We start from the raw sequence: 18,759 nt of genomic DNA on the forward strand, positions 1-18,759 counted from the left end.
AAAGTTGTGCATTTAATAAAATATTGGTTGTGAATTTTTTCAAAATTTTCCTGCAATATTGAAGAATTTAAAAATATATTTATTTGGATTTAAATTTGCAAAAAAATCTTAACGATTTTTTTTTATTACAGCGTTAAGGCCTTTAGCATCCTAAGAATATCTGACCCTGTGTAAATGTCTTACCTTCACAATGGCTCTGATTATGAGCCTAAATTGTTTCAATCAATTCTAATGTAATAGTAATTTATCGAATATAAATAATTTCTGAATAATGATATTTAATCTCTCCTCATTTTAGGGATCTGAGACAAGTAATTGTGCATCTGACGAAAATGGGAGAGTTGATTATGATACACCCAAAGGTTTCTGTTTTTACTTTGTTTTTTAAGAGTCATATACTTTTTTTTAAAAACAAAAGATTGTACTTTATTATGAGGAAATTTTTTAAAGTTATACATTTTATTAGGTTTGCAAAGTATTAAGATGGTGGAACCTCCTCCTCAGACTTTGAAATCAATTTTACATCAAACATCAAGATTATCTCGCAATAAGCAAAAAGTTCAAGTAAGTATGCTTTTTATATATTTTAGGTTCCTGCATAATTTATCTTATTGAACACAATTTTTTCTAAAAAAAAGTTATGTTATCCTCTTTAGTTTCTTTACATATGTCTTGTAAATTTTCTATGGTTGTTAGCTTTCAATGTTTTGCTGAACACTTCGATAAATTCTAATAATGTAAAGTTTTGTGAAAGAATTTTTTTTCCCTTCCGGAAGTACTTAAAAATGTTTTTTACTGTTTAAAAAAATTAAATAAAATCAGATGAGATAAAACTTTAAATAAGCACCTTATGGTTATAGTTTTTAATGTTATTCTTTAGTGCAACTTTGAATAATCTTGTTGGCATCCGTTTTATTCATTATCTTTTTTTCATTAAAAAAATAAATAAAAGTTTGTTGAGTCTAGTACAGCCAATCCTAGTTTGTAATAAAATTTTAGTATTTTTCTACAGTAATAAAATTAATTAGTTGTTAAAGAGGAAAATCATAATCTGGCACTCAAACGTTTATCTCTTCCAAAAATTTGTGCTTCTACATGCTAGAGCAAAATTACTTTTTACAATGATATCAGGAATTCTTGCTACTAATGACGTGAAATATTTTTCAAAAATTTAAGATTAACAAAACCAAATATATAGATTTTATTCCCAAATGAATAGTATTTTGTTTTGTCAGCTCTAAGTATTGTTTATTATTTTTCAATCCTTTAATTAGTTTTCTAAATTTAATGAATATTAAAGCAGAAATAGCTTTGAATCATGTTGATTAGTCAGTCTGTTTGCTAACCAGAAAACAATGCTTAGATGCATTTTATATTTAAAAATAACTAGCCTTGTGCTAAAATTCAAAATTTTTTGTAAAATTCTTAGTTAAATTTTTTTTTCTATTATAATTTATTGTATTTACTGTTGTTGCTGTATGTTGTTTTTAACATAGCTGCCAACTCTACTGGATTTTCCTATTTCTGATTTTGCCAGTTTTTCCTGACCTGTTTTACTACTGTTATCTTAATAAAAATGTTATGTCCTAATCTACTATTATGTTAATATAAATTCTCCCAATTTTTGTATATTTTAGAAAATTCTTTAAAATTGAGTAAGTTTTCTAAAAAAAAAAAACATATTGAAGTAGAAGTTTTGCACAAATTTTTATTTGTTTGAATATGTATATGTAAATATGTATTACTAATGAAGCAAATCTTATTTATAGAAACTAGTTTCAAACTTCTTCTTTTTTTTTTTTTTTTGGTTTTAAAATGTTCAATTTATTGTTATTCAGAACTCACTTTTTAAATTAATTAAAAAATATTTTAACTATCTTTGATGAATCAAATGCCTATTAGTATTATGCATTATTCAAATCATTATGCATAATACTAATTGCATAATTAGTATTATGCATAATGATTTGGTGTATTAATGAATGATTGGTGTATTTGGTGAATAGTTGTATTAATATGCATAATACACCTATTATTATGCATTATTCAAAATCATGAGTAAACATAATGCATAACATTTGAAATATATTTCATAGCGCTGAAACTTTTTCCAAATAGAATGTCAATCATGACTGGAAAAAATTTACAGTTTTACAATTTTGATGACTGTAAAAATCCATAAAATTCACTCTGTGTAAAATATTTAGTTCATTATGCAGCAATTATCATGAAATTTATATTATTTTGTAAAATCTACTGGCTTTTTTCCTATCCATGTTGGCAGCTAGGTATTAATCTTATTATAATTTATTTATGTTTTAAATCAACTGTGCTTATAAATATTTCTCTCTTCCATGTTATCTCTAGTTTGAAAATGGTCAAGAATTAAATAAAGGTGTGAAATTCATAGGATCCTTCGATAACAAACTATCTTTAAAAAAGATTTTCAATTCTGTTGGGTTGAATTTAGACAAAAAGGTATTAATTAAATCATTTTTCAAATATTAAATCCTTATTGTAAAAAATAGTATAAAAGGTTTCTTTATTATTATGTTTTTATCACATATTATAATTTTTTTTATTAATGTTTTCACATATTTTTATGAAGGATAGTCTTAATAAAACTTTTATGCTGAAAAAGTTTGTGCTCTCTTGATTCAATTAAAATCTCTTTCCCTTCTTCATAAGTGTATTCAATTGTGCATTTATAGTGGAAAAAATTCATTAAATATTTGATATTATTGTAATATATTTTATTAAGAAGCTTTATAAATGCATATTCATCTTCTTAATAATGCCCTTATGCATTATTATTAAAGTGTACAGTGGGCTAAAAAAAAAAAAAAAAAAAGATATCACCCTGGATAACTTTTGTTCTAATTAATTAATGTTAACTGTTTATTAAATTATGGAATCAGACATAAAGTGGTACTTTCTCTGAATAAACTTTCCTTTTTTGTTGCAAATTTTAATTTTTTGCAATCACAATATGCGATGTTTAATAAATATAGCTCCAATAGTTTAGTTAGGAGAGCTATCAAAAGTTGGGGCCCTTTAATGTTAATTTTACTTATTGCCTTACTTTTTTATTGTATTACTTTGTATTATATTACTTTTTTTTTACGAAATNTTATGGAATCAGACATAAAGTGGTACTTTCTCTGAATAAACTTTCCTTTTTTGTTGCAAATTTTAATTTTTTACAATCACAATATGGGATGTTTAATAAATATAGCTCCAATAGTTTAGTTAGGAGAGCTATCAAAAGTTGGGGCCCTTTAATGTTAATTTCACTTATTGCCTTACTTTTTTATTGTATTACTTTGTATTATATTACTTTTTTTTTACAAAATTTAATTTTTTCATTTATAATATGGAATGCATAATAAATATAGTTCCTCAAAATAAAGCTAGTTATAATAGTTAATAATAGTTCCTCAATAATAATAAATCCTCCAAATAATAATAGTTCCTCAAAAAATACCAATAGTTTAGTTAGGAGAGATATCAGAAGATGGGGCCCTTTAATGTTAATTTCACTTATTGCATGTTTTGCCATAATCAGAAAGTTTTTATGGGAAATAAAGCATTTTGGCACATAAATATTTTTAATAGGTTACTATTTTTTATTACTTTATGTAATAAGGGTTGAAAAATTTTTAAACGACAAAATTTGAATGAAACTAGTGGAATTGTTCTTCGGAAAAGAAAGTTAAAAATACACCTTGTTTAAAAAAATTATTAGTGAGAAACTATTCGCCAGATTTTGTTTAATAGTTTTTCTTTTGCCTTACAATTTTAAAGTTTTTTATCCTTTCCTTATTAATTAATATAATACAGAGCAACTGAAAATTACTCTTCTTATTAACGAATTGTATAATTGAGTACAAATATTTTTCAATTTGCTTTAAATCTTCTTGAGGTATAGCTAAATGTGCAAAAAGTGAAATTAACATTAAAGAGACTGCATTAACATTAACTTTTGACTGCCCTCCTGTCAGAAGTATTGGGATCATATTTTCCAGATTGATCTGGTTAGCTTTATGATCCAATTAGAGACATTTGTTTACTGATGTTCAAATATTTTGAAATTGTAGAAAGATTTGGAGTTATGCACTTAAAAAATGACTGTTGAAAAGTGCTTTTATCATATAAAAATTTAAAATATATAATTTGTTAGAGTTTAAAATTATTAATAAGGAAAATAAAAAGTTATCATCTGTGGCCAAAATCATTTAAAATTATTATTCTAAATCAAAATAACAATTCAAGTTCCTTTTAAAAAGCATTTTTAAAAATTAAAAATATTTAATGAGTTAAAGTAATATTTCAGATGATTACAAAGACAAATATCTATGATAAGATCGAAAATCTGCTTGCAGATGCTAATTCGAAACTCACCGTTAAAAATCTCCCCCAACTTATAAGTGAGAAAAGTGCTTAAAATTTTTTCATTGGCTAAGAAAGAATAAAGCATGTATGATTAGCCAAGAAAGATAAGTTTCTTGGGTGGGCATTTCTGTAACTTTAATAGTGACTTGATGTTGCAGTTGCGTTATAGAAATCGTCTACAATCCTATAGCTATAAAAAAAACTAAGAGAGATATAAATTAAAGGAGATCATTTCAGTCATGTAGGGTGTTGGAGTGATATCTTTTACATTTTAAGTTCTGTACATTCTGGTAAAATTGTGTATATATGTTTTTAAAAAAAACAGCATTTTCTTCATATACAATTAATAGAGTATTTGTATTAAGAAAAATTATAGGTAATGCATAAATTTTATGCAAGTTCATAAATATTAAACTGTATTATATTGATAAAGTAAGATGTATGTTAAAAAATTCATGTTCTATTTTTTAAATGAACGAATTTTCTTAATACTTTAAAGTTATTATAAATGCCTTTATGTATATTTACTATAATGATGGATATTGTCATTTAATAAACTTTTTGCTCTGAAAAAAGTAATGTAAAATTTTTAAGTTTTCTTTAATAAAGTGTTTAACCCCTTAACTGTCACATAATTTTAAGTAAAATTATCATGAAGGTGCCTATTTTTTTTCCAAGAAAATTTAATAAAACTAATTGTGTAACATATGTTTTCATTTTTAGATTTTTGATTAATTTTCTGTTTACATTCTTAATGAGTGCTGTTAAAAATAAACTATCTGTAAATGTAATATGGATAGTCAAGTACTACCATTTGGTGTATAGATAGAGAATTAATCATGATTCCGGGCATAAGAAATGGATTGTTTTAATCTTTTTGGTGCGTTTATTTTGAACACTCCAGTCCAGAAATATCATGGGCACCAGTAATAGAGGGCGAAACTTCTTCTTGTCATTTCACTGAGCTAAGCAGAAGGAGTTAATTATTTCATTCTTTTGTAATTGAATAATGAGTATATAATAATAATTAATTTGTTATTTATTTCTTTGCTGTATTTTAAAAACTTATTTATTGTTATGATGCATTTTTTTTTTATCTTATATTTAATGCAAAAATATTTCCTTAGCAATCTGATCAAATTGTGAGTCTTAAATCTAAGGAAGAGGTTAAAATTTCAAAAATATTTTCATTTACTGTAAGAGAAAAGAATGTTTATTTAGAAGAATCTCTTCAGGTATGTTTTTAAAAACCTTATTGTTTTAAATAATACTAATGCTCAATTTCTACATTTTTTTCTAAAAATCTCCTTATTTTAATTTCTATAGCTTATNACGGTTTAAACCAGTATTATACCCTTGTCATGTCAAAAACCACTTTTTGAAGTCAAAAACCCAACCCTGTTATGGTTTCTATAGCACTAGGCACTATTTTATACCTTTTGATCAGCTCACCTTAATTATGTAATAGTTACTTTTGGCTTAGTGTAGCCAATAGCAGCTCTTGTTTGATCAAACTTAATTTCTTTGGCACAGTGTAGTTAATTTAGGTTCTTGTGCCATTAAAATTAACATTCAGTTTTTACTATAAATTGTTTGGAAGTTGAATTAAGCTCTTTTACCATTCAGTACAGTCCTTTGTGCTGTAAAACTGATCCTGACTCTGACAGAGTTGTCACTCTGCAGAGAAAACTTGTAAATTACAGGGAATTTAAAAATCATCTAAAATAGCAAGTAATTTTGAATTATTCCTTTTAAACTGAGAAAATACTGGGAATTTATTTCTAATTTTCATCTTTTAGAAAATGCCCACCTCTCAAAACACAATTTCATTTTAGTATTGTTATTATTTATATTTTTAGGTATGTTGAGCTATTCCTTATTTCTCTAAGTTTTTCAAGTAATAGTGTAATTAATATAAAGAACTGTATAACTATAGTTACTATAGCTCACAAATGAGTTCAATGTTTGTGTGTTTCCTCTTATTATATTGAATAAAATATGGTCAGGGAAAACCTAGGAATTTTTTTTCCGAATTTAAGTGGCAAGCTTTTCTGAGCCATTAAATTCTGCACACACATCCATAAGCAGGCACTCGGCTCTCTTTTTCATGGTCATGCTAAAATTTTGTTTTTAAAATTGTTTTGTTGTTAAAAATTTTGACTCTTTTCAAATGAAGTAAACAGTTCCTGAGCTGGTATCTTGTTCTCCAAACGTTCATTCCACAATCAACTAGAAGAGTTTCAGACATGACAAATCAAATTTGTACTTTGATATGTATACCCATTGGTTTTTTGTTGGCTACCAAGATCAAACTGAAAATTCTCCACTAACGGGATGAGCAACGCTGCAATCATTTGTGCCATTGAAGTCTCATTCAGTTTGTTGATTCTGGCTTTTGCCAATCAATTCTACATTCCATCTAATTTGTTCAGCATAATATGGTCCATTCTTAATCTGATACTAATAACCTCTTCATCTACCCTAACAACTTACTACTTTAGTTAAATATCTTTAGAAAGGAATGTTCATTATCTTTAATTTTCCTTTTTTTTTTTTGTCTGTTTATGTATTGTTAATTATCTATTTTAAAAATTATTTTAACTGTTTTAATTATAAAGCGTTGTGGAAATTTTATTTCATTTATCACAGTGAATAAATCTTTGTTTAATTTACTTTTGCAACTTATCATTATTCCATGAAATGAAATGATGCATCCAGCATTAATTGCATTCATACAGAAAATTGCATCAATCACAGTCATTTATAATTTTTGTATATTATAATAACTTACCTAATTTTATTTTAATTTGTTAACTTACTGATTATATTAGTTTTTTTTTCTTTTTTAACTTGACAGAAATCTACTGAATTACTATCCCAATAGAAAACAGGTAGTAGTTTTGAACCTAATGATAAAAACAAGGGAACTAATAAACAATATAATGAATTTATTTTGTAATTATATTTTGAGTTTTCTTTTTGAACTTGATCAAAACAATTGAACCACCAATGTAACAGAAAAAAGATAGCAGTTTTGAACCAAACTCTAAGAACAAGGGAACCTCTAAACCAAATAAGTAATAATTATATTTTGAGCTCTTTAATTGACAGTTACAACTTAATATTATTCTTATCTATACCATGATGCGTAGCGCTTTTAAAAAGTGCTTAAAGGTGCTTATTTTTTATTTCCGTTATTTAAAAGCCCTTAAAAGTGCTTTTGTCATTGGGTGTTTTTAAAAAGTGCTTAATTTTCACTTTTCAAAAATTAGATTTTTTTCGTTACCATGTCGATTATGCAAAAGCGTGCTTTTCATATTGTTCTGTTCAACGTTTTCACAATTCATTTCAGCATCAATCATTTTAAATGTTTGATGAAATACTTGCGAGGCCGCATGTGCGTCTACTGAGTTGGGTTCGGTGAGATTCTTGCACTCTCATGTGCAACTCTGCTGCATTTTGCAGCATATTCTCAATTTCAGACTTCATTTTCCACACTCTGATATTGAGCCTAAAAATCTCGATCTTTTTAACTTGGCTAATATAATCAAGAAGAGAATTATTTATCAGAAACTAGTTATTTTATCATGATCATGTAAAGTCTTTGAAAACTATTTTGAATATTGTTAATGTATATAGTGCTTAAAAATATTTTTTTGAGTGCTTTAAAGGTACTTATTTTTTGTTGAAAGATTTGGCTACTCACCCTGTATAATGATTACAAAACAAAACAAAAAAAAAATTACAATTGTCTGTTTTCTGTATAACAGAAAACAGATGATAGTTTGTAACCCAACTATAAGAACAAAAAAGTATCTTTATCAAGTGATTAGTTCCATGCGGAGCAGAATATTGAATTCCTATGTGGGACTAGCTATAATTTCATTTTAAAATTTTTCATTCAATAGAAAAATTCTTATTAAAGGCTCTCAGTATGTGAATTTGTTTTTATTATTCTTTTATAGTTTGAATATCCAGGTATGCATCTTGCAACTTCTCCTCATTCCAGTAGTGGTAGTGGCTCCCTAACAGCAACATCCAGTAGCATATCTATTGTTGGATCTTTGCATTCTCACTCCTCTGCCGATATGGGCGACATAGATTCATCGTCAACATCTAAATCTGCCAACTCATCGAGAAGCCAACTAGACAGTACTGTACACAATGCACCATCTCAGGAAGAAAAGACGTCGACTCAAAAATCAGAACCTAGTAGCTTCTCAACTTTTTTCGATACGAAGAAAGAAAAGGGAGAGGAAAGTGAATCGAAAACCGAACCTGCCATCTCCCCCATCACTTCAACCTCAAAAGCACAAAAGAAAACGACTGTGCGAGGTCGTAAGAGAACGGTAGCTAACTCTAGCTCATCATCTTCCACTGAGAATTCAAAAAAGCGGGGTAGGTATGCGAAAAAGGAATCAGACGCAAGGGAGGAAGTTCCAAGCGAACTAGAAAAACAATCTGTAACATCAGAGGAAACTAAAGCCCCCAAGACAACTAGGGGTGGTAGAAGAAGGGCTTTGGATAAAACCCCTGCATCTGAGCCTGCTTTGAAGTAAGCATCATCCTGTTCATGTATTGATATGCTTTTGAAAAACTAGTTTATATTGGCATTGACAATAAATGTCAATTGACTAGAAAAATTTGTTTAAAAAATCAGCTCAGTCTATTTTAAGGAAATTTTACTGAATGATGTAAAACTCAATCAAAATAAGATTTAGGTAAACACTTAGGAACTATATCAGGAAAATTAGTTTATATTGGCATTGACAGGAGATATTTGTTTCAAAAAATCTACTCAGTCTATTTAAAGAATTTTAATGAGTAACGTAAAAGTCAATTGAAGTAAAATTTAGTTAGAAATTGAAGAACTGTAAGAAGAAAAAAATTTTGATCATCTCTTTTTTTCATAAAATTCTGATCATTACATTAATTGATCAATATGCTTTTAAAAGGCTATTTATTATTAGTCATTCTTAGGTGTTCGGTTTTGAAGTCGACTCAAATTATTAGACATAAAACTCAGAGGATTGAAATAAAATTTAGATAGCGCTGAAGAATATAAAATTCATGAAACTTTAATCTTGTTCATTTATTGATATCCTTTTGAAAGATAAGATTGTCAACCCGTATGACAAAAATTTATCATTTCACACTCAAACAGTAGCAACTAAATTATTATTTTCTGAAAGAAGAATTACTTATCCCTAACGACTCTTTTGGGCCTCTTCTGTGAATTATTTTATTTTATATTATAACCGTCGTTGAACAGCCGACCCAAGTTCATGGGTTTACGACTACTAACGTTCAACTCCGTAGCCTTGTAATTTTGAACCAATCCAGAAGACAAGGAAACTCCTGGATCAGTACCCCCAGAGGTATTGATTTGTTGTGGGAACATGGAGGACTTTGAGACTCGGCAGATTTAACGTGCATCAGTCACCATTTACTACACGGGGAGTCTTCGGCCGGCGAGGATCGAACCCACGACCTCTTGGATATAGGCCCAGCGCCCTACCGACCAGGCTATCCCGGCCCCTCTGTGAATTATTGGCGTATTTGACGCATAGCGCTTAAGCCGTATCACTTGTATTACAATTTGTTCCCCATTAACTACCGATATCTATCAAATCCGAAGCATACCTTTCATTAATTATAATAATTTAATCATAATTTGTAATAATTTATACATAATAGTAAAACTTTAATAATAATTTGAACATATTTACTAAATAAACGAATTCCGCACCCGGCTCGCCCAGATCATAGTACTTGACAGCCGAGATTCTCTCAGATTATCATACCTGTATATCATAACTCAAAAAAAAAAAGAAACGAAGTTTCCGAAGAAATGAGTTTATTTAAAAACATTAGTAATAAAGAATGTCACAAACAGAGTGACGAAAAGAAAGAATACAAAATGATCTGCTTCAACAGAAGCTTAAATACAGATAGCAGGTGACGTCATGATCCACGCAAGAACGACCAACAGCAAATGAAAATAAACTGGCCGATCCCCGCAGACCATGACGTCACCGACGCAAGTTGAATGCATGAGATCGACGACGGAAAATCGAACCTCATACCTTTTAACTTCTATTATTTGTCTAACAGTACTGACATAAAATATCCTCAGTGGTAAACAGGTCATGGGATAGAGTCCCCTTGCTGTTAGGCAGACCATGGGAAGTTTTTGTGGTTTTCATCTATATGTAAAGCAAAGGCTGGTTATTTCCATCAAAAAATCCTCCACAAAAACAAATTTTGTCTAATACTTGACCCAGGAGTTTCCTTATTTTCTGGATTGGGTTCAGAATTACAAGGCTCTGGAGTTGAACATTAGTAGTTGTAAACCCAAAATTGGGTTGGCCGTTCAACATTGGTTATAAAATATGGCCAGCTGGTTTTTTGTTTTAAACTCCAGAAAAATACATTTTTATTAAGAATTCTCATACGTTTTATTGAATATAATATAGCTAACTTGTTTTTTGTTTTTAATTCTGGTGAAATAGGTTTTTATTAAGAATTTTCATCCAGTCATGAATGAAAAAAATTTCCTAAAATTTCAATTTTAAATTTAGGCAGCTATAGTATAAAAAATTTTATAACGAAAACTGAGTTTTGCAGTAAGGGAAAGTTCCTTCGGAGTTATTGAAAAAAAAGAGAGTATTTTGCTTACTAGGAGCTAATGTTAAGATTATGTCCAGAAAAATGTCCTAGTTTAGTTCTTTCCTTATCGTTGATAAAAAATTTCCTTTAATTTCAATTTAAAATNAGGTGACGTCATGATCCACGCAAGAACGACCAACAGCAAATGAAAATAAACTGGCCGATCCCCGCAGACCATGACGTCACCGACGCAAGTTGAATGCATGAGATCGACGACGGAAAATCGAACCTCATACCTTTTAACTTCTATTATTTGCCTAACAGTACTGACATAAAATATCCCCAGTGGTAAACAGGTCATGGGTTAGAGTCCCCTTACCGTTAGGCAGACCCTGGGAGGTTTTTGTCGTTTTCCTCTATATGTAAAGCAAATGCTGGTTATTTCCATTAAAAAGTCCTTTACAAAAGCAAATTTTGTCTAATACTTGATCCAGGAGTTTCCTTATCTTCTGGATTGGGTTCAGAATTACAAGGCTCAGGAGTTGAACATTAGCAGTTGTAAACCCAAAATTGGGTTGACCGTTCAACATTGGTTATAAAATATGGCCAACTGGTTTTTTGTTTTTAACTCTAGAAAAATATGTTTTTATTAAGAATTCTCATACCTTTTATTATTTTGGCATAATTAATTAATAAAAGAAGTGTAAGTCTTGCAGTTAAAAAAGTTATTATAACTTTCATAGATTTTGAAAAAAACAACCTGACCTTCTATTCATACACCTGATATGAGTCAGTAATTGTGATAGATTATCTGGTAATATTAACTAACTGCTATTTCCATTTTCCGAGGTATGCCACGAGAATTGGTGAGTATTATGTGCTCTCCAGTGTTTGTAATTCTTTTTGGAATGTATTTGTTGTTAAACTTTATAATTCATTCTGAATTTTGATATTTTGTTTGAAATTTAACTGCTGTTAGAAAAATTCACAATTTTGTCTTCTCTTTACTAGAATTGAAGTGCAAGAAATCAGCCCTGAGCAAGAAATTAATGATGGCTCTCCAGTTGGAAATATAATTCCTGGTAATTTATATTTTATTATAAATTTTAGTGCAAGTATTGTTTCTGCTCTATTTGCTGCCCAATACTGAATTTAAATTATAAAATGCGCATTCAGAAATTATCTAAGATTTTGTATATTATTACTATAAGGTGAATAATTTTCTATTAATAGTTAAAAACATACTTTCTTTTAGATTTAATTGAAACTTACTTTACAGGGTATATCCTGCCATTTTATCACTCTGTTAAAATTACTAATTTTCAAAAATACTTTTAAACTGAAAGCTGATTTAATGTTCATTTGAAAATAATGTATTATCAAACATATTTGTTTTTAATTCTAGCAAAACAATCCTCTTGATCATAAGCAAGTTAACTGCTAACAAATATTTTCCAGAGTGAGCTGCCAGATAATCTCATGGTTAACTTTAATATGCCATGAGTATAATTAGTGTTACCCATTACATATATTAACTGCCATCTACCTGGATCTTACCATATAATATATTTGATTTATTCTGTTAATAATTTAAAAAAAATTTTTTATTTCAACTTAACAATGGGTTAAAGCGTGTGTTGATGTATTCTTTGTATTTGCATGAGACAGCTTACAGTTATCTTTTCTTTAATGCATATACTAACTAGGTATGGTTAATAAAAAAAAAACTTAATCTAAAAAGAATTATTCTTTTCTTTTTATTGCAGGTGTTCGAGTTATGGCTCGTTGGACTGATGGTTTCTATTATCCTGGAGTTGTTCAAAGTAAAGCTAAAGAAGACCGGTCAGTTTGATTGTGTTTATTAATTTATTAAGTATTTTGCATGTAATTTTTAAATAGTGATTGCAAAATACCTATCTGAATATTGACCATTCTCCTCGTAGCAGAGTATTTAAACTTCATGCTCTCTTCTAGATTCAAATTGTTCTTTGTTTGCTATTTGCAAAATGTATCACTAATAAAAATTTTGGTAACTTTCTGATACATTTATAGCATTCTGCCAATAATTTTAATATTCTAAAGAGGAAATAGCTGAATTACTAACTGCTGAACACTAACTAATTACTAATAGCTGAAGACTAACTCAAAATCTTATTTATAATTCTCAAAATCTAAACATATCCATTTATATTAACATAGATATGTTTAGATTTTGTAATTTTTTAGTCTTATTTCTAGTTTTAATGCTAGGTAACTCACGTCCCGTAACTTTTTTAAAAGAAAAAGAATTAATTTTATCTTTTTCTTATACTGATCAGTTTTAGATAAACAAAAGACCAAATTTTAAATTTTTGCAGGTATTTCTTGAACAGAATTTTTGTTCTACTTTTTTTTAAAAAATCTGTTTTGCAGAAAAGTTAAGATAAGCGTAAAAAAAAAAAAAAAAATCTTGAATATGAAAGAAATTCTTAGATAGCAAAATTGTATTTTTACTTATATCGACACTTTGTCACACCTTTGATTTTAAGATAGCTGAATATTTTTAATATTGATTATACATTTTCTTACTTTTAAAAAGTATTTTCAACCATAGTCTTGTTCAGGGTTGCCACAGGCGACTAAAATGCAATTATTTGCAGCTATTTTTGGCATAAGGCGACTATGGCAAGTTTTTTTGCCTGAAAAGGCTAAAAAAAGCAACTATTTTCAGGAAAAGGAGACTATTTGGAGACTTTCCTGAACTCCTAGCGATGTTGCAGATTTTCCACCCAAATTATGCTTTAAAAAAAAAAAAAAAAAAAAAAAACAAGATAGTTTCTGAACACATTGATTTTTTTTTCTTAAAAAATAAAAAATTTTGAATTGTGAATTTGAGTGTTCACTTTTTAATTCGTTCAATCTGCACAGACTCCATTGTAAGTCTTTTTCATTTCTCAATTGCCTTTTCAGCGATTATTGCCACAAAATTCCGCATGATTTAAAAAAAAAATAAGTAATTTTTAATACGATATTACGATGCGTGAATATCGATTTTGAGTAATCACTTTTCATTTATATATATAAACATTTACGTTTATATAAAAGTTATCATATTTGTCACCAACTTGACTGAATGGATCATGGTATATGACAATTGAGTCATTAATAAAATTTTAGTCATATTTTTGATGAATTTTTGTTCTTATTTAGGCAACTATTTTAATAGTTTTTGGCTACTATTTTCATGCTTTAGGCTACTAAAAGCAGCTATTTTGTTCATTTTTTTCTGTGGCAACCCTGTTGTTGTTCTCATAGGCCATTAAGGCAATTTGGTGCTATTATTCTTGTTTTCCAGTGGCGCCATCTATGGCCAAGAATTCGACTTCTGCCACACTCATACGCTGCACACGTATATAGGGCGGACCCATTCATTCATCCACAGATTGTAATTTTTACCTGAATCAGAAAACGATCAATCTCAAATTTAGTACCCCCAGAGGCATTGATTTGTTATGGGAACATGGAGGATTTTGTTACCCGTCAGATTTAACATACACCAGTCACCATTTTCTAAGCGGGAGTCATCGGCTCACAAACGTGAGTCCCTGCTAACCAGGCTATCCCGATCCCCATCATAGTCTTAAAAATCTAAATCAGTTAGGTATACAGATGAAACACTTGTACTAGAAAAATACCTTACTAAAAGCAATTTTTTTTCACTTATACTTTACCTTTTACTAATTTACCAACTACTTGAAGCTAGAATATTTAAGACTTTTAAAATTGTTCTTTACATTTATGACCTATTTTTTTTTATCAATAAATTAATTGTAAAATTTTTTAATTTTTGTTACAGTTGGTCTGTTTGTTTTGATGATGGCACTGTCAAAGCTATCAATCACGAAAGCCTCATCAAAGCTTCCTATATCCAACCTGGAACCAGCATTCTTGTACAAAATCCAGAGAGCTATTTTGATTCTGGAATAGTGCGTGGTTTGTTCCGTGAAGGCAATAAAGTTGGCTATGAAATTGAACTTGATAATGGAACAACTAAAAAGTAAGACGCATTTTAACAAATGTATATTTTATACCCTTGTATTTATAAAGTTTTAGGGGTAAAAAAATATCAAAATATAATCAATTTAAAAAAATTATTAAAAATAAATTTAAATTATTAAAAAAACTTTAAATTATCTATTGCCAATTTTTTTATCTTTAAAAAAAAGGACTTTTTATTCAGATGTCAGATTTTATTCAGGTTCCTCAAAAAGTCAAACCTTTGCTTTTAACATTACATAGTTTTGGCTTCATAAAGTTTTTCTGAAACACTGTTAGTTCCCCGATTTTTCAGACTTATTTCTAATCTCATTAATTTAATATAATTTTTATGTGATTGAAAGAAAAGGTAATACCTGTTATCTTTGTGGCGACTGTTGTAGTTGGGTAGCTTTAAAATTTTATTTAGAACTACTCAGCCAAATTAGATTATTTACCTATTTGTGGTTTGATCCTTATTTATCTTATATATATATATATATATATATATATTGGGAGTACAAATTAGTTCGGTCTGGTTTTTTTTTCCAGTAAAAAATGCATTTATTTCAGAACAAAATGAATGAACAGATTAATCAAGTATTGTCCATCGCTGGCTACTACTTTTTCCCATGTCGAAAAAATGTCTCATATTTTGTGGCGATCCAAGTTAGGAGCCAATTTTCGATTTCTGCGAAAGAAGTGAACCGGTGACCTACCCAAACGTGCTGCATCCATTGGAACAACCAGTAATCAGAAGGAGCAGTGTCCGGCAAATACGGCGGTTGCCGTAAAATATCCCACTCGAGCGTTTCCAAATAATTTTTTGCGACATAAGGCCGACTGTTATTATGCAGAAGAATAACTTTGTCATATCTTTGCTCATATTCCAGCCGTTTTTCTCCTGTTCCGTAATGCACGACTTAAGCAAATCAATTGTAGCCTATACCAATTGCCCGTAATGGAATCGCCAGGCTGTAGCAGCTCATAGTATACAACACCATTCTTCATTCATCATTCTTGAAACTTCGAAACCATTCCCTACATGATTTATCAGTTGGAGCATTGTCGCCATAAAATTCCACAAGCATTTGATGCGCTTCAGTTGCACTTTTCTTCCAATTAAAACAGAAACATAAAACCTCCCTCAAATGCTGCATAGTTACCACAAAATTTGATATATCCAACAAAGTAAAAAACAGGATTTTTGTATGAAACTCTAAGCGATATAAACTAGGAAACTTTTATTCTTGCATAACTTCCATTCCCCAAAAAAAAAAAAAAAAATATTGTGCCGGTCGTCGGTCTACCATAGCACATGTTTGCTACAGGCGACTAAATTACGACTATTTGCATCTATTTTCGGCCTGAGGCGACTATGACAACTTTTTTGCCTGAAAAGGCTATAAAAAAAAAAAAGCAACTATTTTCAGGAAAAGAAGACTATTTGGAGACTTTTCCCTACTCTTAGCTATGTTTTTTAGCATAAATTGGGTTGACAACCTGCGGCCAGCGGGAGCTTTTAAACACAATGAATTTTTTTTTTCAAGAAAAGAAGTAAAATATGTTGAAAATTTTGAATTGCAAATTTGAGTCATCGCTTTTTAATCCACTCAATTTGCTCAGATTCCGTTGTAAGTCTATTTTGTTTCTCGATCGCCTTTTCAACGGTTATTGCTACAGAAAAAAAATTATGCGTTTTTTTATGTAAAAGTATTTTTTTGAATGAATTCTAGAAATTAAAAGCATTTAATTTTCTGCAAATATAAAAAAAAATTTATATAGAAATTTATTGTTAGAACACTAACGTTTATATAAAAACTATGCCACATAACTTTATTAAACGAATCATGGTATAAGAACAATTAAGTCATTTAATAAAATTTTAGTCATATTATTGAAAAATTTTTGCTCTTATTTCGGCAACTATTTTCACGCTTTAGGCTACTCAAAGCAACTATTTTGTTCATTTTTTTTTCTGTGGCAACCCTGATAGCAGGGAAGCCAACCCCTATGCAGAGGATCAAAATTTCGATGGCATGTCTTCGAATCATCCTCGCCTCAGGGATATTTCCGAGACCGTTACCCATTGTGTAGCTCTAGTGCAACGTAAATAAAGTTTCTATATTCAATGAATCATTTTGTGTTTTAAGATTCAAAAACAGTTAAGGTTTTTTTTTTTCATAGGGGGAGTTGCATTCATGATTTTAACCTGTTGCGACAAAGATTGCAAGAATATTATATAGTCTCACTAATTCAAAACTGAAAGATTTTATAAATAGTATTTGATTCTGACAATAATATATACAGTTAGACCTCTATTAAACAAAGTTTCTAAATCTTAGATGAAATGCAAAAAGTATCGTGGATTATACTGCTCTTGGTGAGTTAAGCAATTAGTAAAATCTAATCATGGTCATTGTTCCCCAAAGAAAATGTTAAAAAAAAGTTTCAAATGTTCAGAAATATTTTGATCAATATAAAAAATTTAAAAAAATTGGATCTCAAGGAAAAGTTTGTTAAATAGAAAATTCACCTTGAAGTTATTTTATGAAAAAATTATTATGTTCTTCAATCTACGAACAATTTCACAAAATGAAAAAAATTGTTTAATAGAGGTTCAATTGTATTTCATTATTTTTTTAATATGTTTGTTATCAAAAGTTGAGAATTTAAAGTTTGAAAACATTTTTTTTAAAAATCCTCAGTTTTACAAATAATATTTTGATAAAAGATTTAAAGCTCTTTTTTAATGCAGCTTTTTGTTTTAGCAAAAAAAAGTCTTGCCAAACATTTTTTTTTTTGGTTAAAAATGAATTAACAGAATTAATTTCTAAGCATGCTATAATATTAGATAACAATTATAAGAGAACAAAAGTTTGAAAAATGTTCATTTACTTTAAATGTAACTAAGTAATATAATATATGCACTCCATATCATATTATATTTTTTTTCCTTCTAGATATCCCAGAAAGTCAGTTGTATTTTCTAGTGACCAAGCCAAACTAATAATGAGCTCTAGACCTCCTACCACTCCTGCGACAATGACTATTAATTTAGGTGAGTCGTGGAAAATTGTATGTCATTGATCTTCAGTCAACTCCTGAATATAAATACAAATTACAATGCATTTATCCAGTGAAACATGATTAACAAATACTTATAACAATAATATCTGTATTCCCCCATGGTAGGATAGTGGGGACATTGTCGCAGAATGTTACCAAGTTCTTGCAGAAATTTTTTTTTTTAGTTATTACCATTAAATTCTACATATTTTTTAAAATCCTATATTTTTTTATTTGATATTTATTACAACAACTGAATTTCGAAATGAAAACACGCATTTAGTAACCCCTTTTCACAATAGTCCGATCAACGTTATTTCACCTTCTTCTTCTTTTTTTTTTAGTTACTGCTACGGATTTCGCGATTTTTTTATTATAATTTTTAATGTGATGATGATTTACAAAATGCAAAAAAGGAAATTTTTTGTGTGTTTTCCCCGTACAAAATGCGAGAATATCAGCCATTATATTAGAATTAAAAAAATATTACATATTCGATTAAAAAAAAAACTATATAATTTTATTGTATCTGAACGTTTTTTTTTATAAAGCAGATTCAGGTTTTCATTACTTTAAATCAATTAGTAACATGTATATTTGTTATTTTTAAAAGTATCTTGCAGAAAAATAGGCATGTTGCAGAAAGCCCGAAAAAATTCTGCCACATGGCTGTAT

At 28.9% G+C, this 18,759-nt stretch overlaps 1 protein-coding gene across 5 annotated transcripts in view; it reads left to right on the plus strand.

Annotated features, from left to right (window-relative positions):
• LOC107440869 (protein hsr-9) overlaps positions 1-18,759 on the plus strand; it is a 42,508-nt gene that overhangs the window by 14,068 nt on the left and 9,681 nt on the right. For all 5 annotated transcript variants that reach the window (XM_043048356.2, XM_043048357.2, XM_043048358.2 and 2 more), the window contains 9 exons: positions 299-362; positions 467-564; positions 2,368-2,478; positions 5,520-5,627; positions 8,358-8,947; positions 12,013-12,083; positions 12,768-12,843; positions 14,837-15,037; positions 17,979-18,076. In XM_043048356.2, coding sequence (XP_042904290.1) covers positions 299-362; positions 467-564; positions 2,368-2,478; positions 5,520-5,627; positions 8,358-8,947; positions 12,013-12,083; positions 12,768-12,843; positions 14,837-15,037; positions 17,979-18,076 — 1,417 coding nt within the window. The remainder of the gene's footprint in view (positions 1-298; positions 363-466; positions 565-2,367; positions 2,479-5,519; positions 5,628-8,357; positions 8,948-12,012; positions 12,084-12,767; positions 12,844-14,836; positions 15,038-17,978; positions 18,077-18,759) is intronic.

The sequence above is a fragment of the Parasteatoda tepidariorum genome, chromosome 9 (genome assembly GCF_043381705.1).
Source record: "Parasteatoda tepidariorum isolate YZ-2023 chromosome 9, CAS_Ptep_4.0, whole genome shotgun sequence".
NCBI lineage: Eukaryota > Metazoa > Arthropoda > Arachnida > Araneae > Theridiidae > Parasteatoda > Parasteatoda tepidariorum.